This window comes from Piliocolobus tephrosceles, chromosome 13 (assembly GCF_002776525.5).
Source record: "Piliocolobus tephrosceles isolate RC106 chromosome 13, ASM277652v3, whole genome shotgun sequence".
NCBI classification, from domain to species: Eukaryota; Metazoa; Chordata; class Mammalia; order Primates; family Cercopithecidae; genus Piliocolobus; species Piliocolobus tephrosceles.
The window spans coordinates 77,487,657-77,495,084 of NC_045446.1; the positions used below are offsets into that span (position 1 = coordinate 77,487,657).

The 7,428-nt window shown below is 35.5% G+C and overlaps 1 protein-coding gene across 4 annotated transcripts in view; it reads left to right on the plus strand.

The window, feature by feature from the left end:
• Positions 1 to 3,524, plus strand: part of TMEM135 (transmembrane protein 135) — a 259,277-nt gene extending 255,753 nt beyond the window's left edge. For all 4 annotated transcript variants that reach the window (XM_023209221.2, XM_023209222.2, XM_023209223.2 and 1 more), the window contains 2 exons: positions 689 to 756; positions 2,546 to 3,524. In XM_023209221.2, coding sequence (XP_023064989.2) covers positions 689 to 756; positions 2,546 to 2,678 — 201 coding nt within the window. In that variant the 3' untranslated portion in view covers positions 2,679 to 3,524. The remainder of the gene's footprint in view (positions 1 to 688; positions 757 to 2,545) is intronic.
• Positions 3,525 to 7,428: the final 3,904 nt, after the last annotated feature.

A 7,428-nucleotide genomic window follows, 5' to 3' on the forward strand; every position in this document is an offset into this window, starting at 1 on the left:
ATTCAGAATGAGGATGAGGAAGAACTAGTTTCATATAAGCATTGCTCAATCTCTAAATTCTGTAACCATTATTATTGACATTAATGGTGTTAGGGCTGTTTTAAAATTTTTGGAAAAACTTTTATTTGCTCTTTCTCACAAAATGCTGCCAGGTTGAAAAACTCATTAAAACTAATGAAGTATCAATATCTCAGTAAATCCTTCCTGATAATGACTATTCACTTAATTATTACTTCAAAAGCAACTTTTTTTTTTTTTTTTTTTTGAGATGGAGTTTTGCTCTTGTCCAGGCTGGAGTGCAGTGGCGCAATCTCAGCTCACTGCAACCTCTGCCTCCTGGGTCCAAGTGATTCTCCCATCTCAGCCTCCCAAGTAGCTGGGATTAAAGGCATGCACCACCATGCCTGGCTAATTTTTGTATTTTCAGTAGAGAGGGGGTTTTTCCATGTTGGTCAGGCTTGTCTTGAACTCCTGACCTCAGGTGATCCGCCTGCCTCAGCCTCCGCAAGTGCTGAGATTACAGGTGTGAGCCACCGCGCCTGGCCAAAAGCAACATTTTTATTTGAAGGCATATTTACGAAGATTCTTGATAGTTAACAACTTAAACATCAATACACCTTTGTGTATTTCATCACTTCCAGTTTTCATTTTTACTTACTAAAAGAATTCTCAAATGTAATATTCTTAGGCTGTCATGGAAGTTCAGACTTTGAGACCATCTTACTGGAAGTTCCTTTTAAGACTCACCAAGGGCAAGTAAGTGACTAAGCAGTTTTCTTAAAAATATTACTAGTGGTTTTATCTTTTTGAGAGAATATTCTTTCAGTGGTAAAGTAGGTATTTATATATAAATAAAATATGAGCAACTTACTAAGAATAACATGGGGCGTTTTTTGAGTGATCATTATTCTGACCATTCTTTTCCTTGTATAATGTAGATGTTTTAAGTGATCTAGATTAATATCATGTTGATTTGCTAACTACTGATTAATTGCTACATAAATACTTAAGTCTGACTGTTGGAATCATTGGCCATTTCTTTTTTATTAAAAATATTAAACAGATTAATTAAAGATCATCTCTACTTAATTAACTGATTTCCATTTTGGAAATAGTCATATTGCGTTGCTTCTTGTTGTAAGTATACTTTCCTCTACCTTGCATATCATTTTTGCTTTGTTTTGTTTTCTCCTCTGATCTTAATCTAATTCTTTGGGAGGCATTTTGACCTAATAGAAAGACCATGGGTTTTAGAGTCAGGCAGACCTAAATGTGAGTCCAGCTCTGCTACCTTCAGCTGTGTTACTATGGAAAATTATTTACCCTCATGCGCATAAGCTTTTTTCTGTCTCCAATGAAACAATAATACATACATTGTATGGTTGTAGGAAAATTAAGATGCTTATAGTAGCACTGGGTAAATTGCACATATTACTGTCATTACTAAGAATAATAGCAAATACTTGTATAATGCTTACATTGTCCAAGGTGTGGTTTTAAGAGGCACACATACAATATACATGTATACATAAATATGCATTTAATCCTTAAATCCTAACTCTATGAGTTAGGTACTATTATTATCCCTGTTTTACATATGAGGAAGCCAAAATGTACAAAGGGGTTAGATAGCTTGCCAGAGTCACTCAGTTAGTAAATGAAGGAGCTGGAACATAAATCAGGCAGTCTGGCTTCAGAACTTTCCCTCTTATCTGTGTCGCTGTAGATCCTTTATTTATTATTGTGTAATCATTTATTTGTCATTTAGTTTTCTGCACATTAATGAGTTTTACTAGTTGATTATTTTGGAAGGGAACTTACTTTGGAAAAGTACTCAAAGTCACAATTATAGGCTGTCAGAATAATGCTGGCCAGTGATTCAAAACTAATTTCATTCAGCTGTTTTCTCCAGAAAGGAAATAAGGAAATGCTTGTGAATAACCACAGAGACCCAGAAGGTCTATCCTGTACATTAGGTAAATTTGTGTATTTGAAAAATGTTATATATCTTAGGTTAGATAATGGATAACATTAGGGTATGTTTTTACTGTGTTGTGTCTAATTAGACATTTGAAAACCTGTATGCTGTTTGCCTTTTAGTCATTAAACATTTCCACATTTGAATGTGTTTTCATTTGATTGTGAGACATTAAGATGTCAATTATGAGAGGAATTACATTTAATGCTTTTGCCTCATTGGTAATGTTAGCTCATTTTTTTGTTTAGTTTCCTGTGAATTCATTCATCATAAAAATAATAACCTAATTTTCTATTTGATACAGTCTAGTGGAAAGAATTCTAGAAGGGTTTGAAATAATGATTGTAATCTCTGCAGTTTCAGATCTGGGGATTATCTCTTTAAGTAAAATATGAGACAGTGTATCCCAAAGAAAAGCATTCATGTGACTTGAATCTGCCATTGAATTTAGATCCTTTGCTACGTTAGCCTTTTCTGTTTTCCCATCCCACAAAAGATAAGTCAACTAAAATGAATTATTTTATAAATTGTATTAATACTTGGTTTACTGTATTCTTTGTATTACAGATTTGCTGTCATGAACCGAAAAGTCCTTGATGTTTTTGGTACTGGTGCATCTAAACACTTTCAGGATTTCATCCCCAGGTTGGATCCAAGATACACAACTGTAACACCAGAGTTGCCCACAGAGTTTTCTTGAAGATGACTGTAATTTATTAATGTGACTAAATGTTTCATCTTGAAGAGTTAATTATGTTGAACACAAAGGAGGGGGCCCAAGCTCAAACTTCAGTGTTATTTCAGTTAAAGATACTCTTTTCATTTGTGTTGTTTTTCTTATGAATCAGAAATTCAGAAGCTTTTTAGGAAGATGTTGCTTAATAATTAAGCTTCCTCCATAGCCAGAATAAGATTCTGGATCACTGTAGTGATTGACATTATTATATATTATTGATCAAATTATGTCCATAAGCAATATTATATAATCTATGTAGAAGTGTAATAGCAAACAAGAGTACACTTAAAATTACTTTAAAAGATGTCTTTAGTTCATTCCAATATAATTCTTGATTAAAATTAGGATTATTTCTATGTTTGAGGATTTACAAAGGATCACGGGTACATGGATTTGGTCTGAATTTTTTTTAAAGTTTTGAATTGGTATCTGTAGTAGTGGAATGTTATAGATTTGAAGTAACTCTCCACGGACAGTGCTGCTTTCGTGTAGAGCAATTTAATTGGAGAAGTGGCCATTCTTACTTCAGGGATGCAAAGATGGGTCTCATACCATTTGGATAAATGTCGTGGTATCCATGCTTTTCTTTCAACTAATAACATCATCTCTCTTCATGACCAGTTATTTGGGATATTTGGCAGCCTAGCAAACCTATGTACTAATGGCAGGTTAGGGGTAAATGGAAATGGACACATCCAACAGAGTTGAAATGTATGTTTTAATCTTTCACAGAAGTATTACACTTGAATATTTAAAAACAAAACTTTTTTTTTTTTTTTTGAGATGGGGTCTCGCAGTCTCGCTGTGTCACCCAGGCAGGAGTGCAGTGGGTGGATCTCAGCTCACTGCAAGCTCCGCCTCCTGGGTTCATGCCATTCTCCTGCCTCAGCCTCCCGTGTAGCTGGGACTACAGTCGCCCGCCACCTTGCCCGGCTAGTTTTTTTTTTTTTTTTTTTTTTGGTATTTTTTAGTAGAGATGGGGTGTCACGTTGTTAGCCAGGATGGTCTCGATCTCCTGACCTCGTGATCCACCCGTCTCGGCCTCCCAAAATGCTGGGATTACAGGCTTGAGCCACCGCGCCCAGCCAAAAACCAAACTTTTAAACTTCCTATAGGTTTATTATGTTTGTTTTCATTTATATGGACATAATTCTTCATAGCTCAGTTTATATGCCATTGTTGTGTTAGAAGGGATCAAAATCCTATGGAACAAAGTAGTCTTGGCAAGTTGGCAGTTTGTGTCCTCTCAGCTGTTTAACTTATGTAATGGATGTTTTGCACCTGAAAACACTATAAAAATCCAGTGTTTGTTTAAAAAGTCCATTTTGTCACTAATTGGATTCAGGTTCTCCAGCCTTCTTCTTGAATATCATTCTCACCGTTTTTACTGTTAGAATAAAGAGGTGACACCACAAAGTCCTGCTGATAGTGAGAGTAGTTCAGGACAGCTGTGATTGAAATATGGTCACTACTTACAGTTTTTAGGGAAAAGTTATACTTTTCTATGTTAATAAAAAGCTAAAGTGGTCTACAGTAATGTAACATGTAGGGATGATGATATTTTAAAAATACATTTTGTTGCTAAAAACTTTTTAGGCCATTGCAAATTATGCAGTAGAACTTGTGTTGCAAAAGGAATTATAACCCGCACTTTAAAAATGCTTAATCCCCCATATTCAATTTCATCAAGCCTTGTATACTTCTTCTTAAATGTAATTCAATCCTTGGTTGTTATGGCAAATAGAAACCCAACAAAAAGACAGACTCTGGTACCATGGTAACAGAGCCACTTTATCATTTGGTCAAAATTTGGCATTATGATTAGCCTTTTAGAATCGACAATGCTGTTTAGAATGGGTAATGCTATTAAAAGATCATTTTGGTTTCAGACTTCAAAGTTGATTAATAAATTTAATCTTAACTTTTTATTCACTGGAATCAAAATGATGATTGGTACTGTGTTTACTGTTTAAAATGAAGCACCGAGAGAGCACTTCTAACTGCACCTCATTTACTTTATGCAGAAATTGTGCTTATATATTTTCCTGTCAGGTTAAAAAAGATGTTTTAATTCATAAATTATTGTTTTCATTGACACTAAAAGACTGTGATATTGAAAGACGAATTATGAAATTTGCTGAGATTGTTCAGTAAAATTTTGCTGGTCAAAAAGGTGTATTTCTACAATTTACTTTTTCATTTTTATAAATTGCAGTCATTTTTCAAATTTTATATAAAATGTAAAATGAAATAGCTATCATGAAGCAGAACATAATGATGAATGTATAGGTTGAGTGAATAGTTAACCAATTTGCAGTGGTGGATTGAGAAGTCCAGTTTGATTTCATTGGGACAGACTGCAAAGTGTAGTTGTTTGAGCAAACACAAAGACACTTTGTGTTTTTGAAGACAATCAGAATGATTACCTTTCTACCTCTAACTAATCAGGTATTGATTGACAACTTTTTGGCATTATAAATAAAGTAAAATAGATCTCTGCATTCCAAAACATGTTTTTTAGTTTATTTATATCCTGAAGAAATGGTAAGTTTTCACTGGAACTGATTACAGTAAACAATACTATGTCCCCTTAGTCTTTCTGACATTTTATGTAGATTAAGATTGAAAAGCAGTGCATTTGGGGCAGTGGTATTATGGTCATCTCATTGCTATTTTCTGTTTTAATAAAATCCTAGAACTAGTACCAACTGAGTAAAGATTGAGTTTGCAAGATAACAGATTGTCTCAAATCTATTCAATTCTCAACAGTTTTTCACCAGATAATTTCAGGATCCATTTTATTACGCATTTTTGAAGTAACACCTTTGGTTCAGTTATATTTTCCCATAAATTCTGCATTTGCTTCTGTAACTTTTTTCTTGAACTATAAGCATAGGCATCACTCAGTTGATACCTAGTTTATTTTTTGCCTTCATTTGTTGTTTAGTCAGTTGTTATTTAATTTAGAATTTTATCTTTTTTTGGCTCTCAGATTTTATAATGAACTTTTATTAGAATGAACATGTATGTTTTTGATGGCATCCAAACTGAGCAAATGTCACACGGTATTTTCTTGTTGTGCTTGAGTGTTCATCTCCTTGTAGATTATATCTAGGTTAACATTTCATTTAGTTGTTAATGCTGACAGAATTGTTTCCTGGTTATATTTTATTATATCCCTGAGCTTCTGCGTGCTCTACATTTCATAGGTAGTGAAAGCAATGTCCTTTACTCTCAAGGAGCTTCATCTGCTTGCCTGTGTCACAACCTCTCCCTTGGTGCTAATTAGGAAGCTTCTTGTGGGGCTGAAGGGAAATGACCACTGGAGCAATGACCCAAATGTTGTTTTGGAGCAGAGAAATTATTAGCCCAGAGATTCCTTAAATTCTCCATGTGATTTAATTTTTATTTTTTGAGATGGGGTCTAGCTCCATTGCCTGGGTTGGAGTACAGTGTTGCAATCGTAGCTCATTAAAACCTCAAATTCCTTGGCTCAAGCAATTCTTTCCCTTCAGTCTCTAATAGCTGGGGCAACAGACATGTGCCACCATGCCTGGCTAATATTTAATTTTTTTTTTTTTTTTGTAGAAACAAGGTGTTGCTATGTTGTCCAAGCTGGTCTTGAACTCCTGGCCTCAAGTGATCCTCTTGGCTTGGCCTCCCAAAACTCTGGGATTCCAGGTGTGAGCCACAGTACCTAGCCATATTTTTATTTGTATGAGTAATAAGTAGTTTGACACAGCAACGAAGTTGTCCTTTGTTTCCCAAAGGCAAAAGTATACATTTCTTACTAAGATATCTTATAAACATTCTCTCTCCTAATACCTCCTCCTTGTAATCATTTTCACATAGTCATACTTCACTCAGCTGAAACCGAGTGGCCAAGAAAAAAATACAAGAAAAGGAATAAGAAGTGAATATTTTCTTTAGGGCTGCGCTTTGAATGTGATGAGTAATAAGGTTACCTTCATTGTGGAGGTGATGTTTACAGTTACCTACAGCCCTTTACTGTTGGTGCTGAAGCCACTGTTGGTGCCAGCTCTGTAATTTCTTCTTCTTGAGGAATTAACAAAGAAAGGAGTGTCAAGGACTGAGATGACCCCCCTGAGATTGGGATGCTGTCTTGGATTCTGTGGCTGTGTAGTACTGTGTTTCTGTTCAAAGTAGTAACCTCAGGTGATTTGTAATAGCCCTGTAGTTGCAAAACGGGTAACTACAAAGAAATGAAACTGACTCTAGTGTGTGACTTCTGGAAACAGAAGTGGGGCAGTAAGTTGGCCATTGATGTAGCTTGTGTCCTAGGACTGCAGCAGAGTAGTGAGTGAACGGCCTTAAGCTTACAGCTGTGGTGAATAAGAATGTGTGCTATTTTACACACAGAGAAAAATGATTGACTTTTGGTTGGAGGAAAGAATTTGTATCTGGTCTTTCGGAAATGATTCTGTTGCTGTTTTATGTGGGCTGTCTCTCTCTCACTGCCCCCTCCCCCCACCACCTTGTCCATTCTCTGCTTGCTGGTGTTGCTTTATGTTAACTATTCTCCTTGGACTTCATTGCAACTGTTTATGCCAGCCGTTGAAGTGAGAGGCTCTGGAGAGATCATAACGGTGATAACAATGGAGTAAAGATTTCCAGGGACACTGATTTTTTTATGTGCTCTGTATTTCTTAGGCAGAATGATGTAGAGGATAATTGCACAGATATGGAAGGAGAT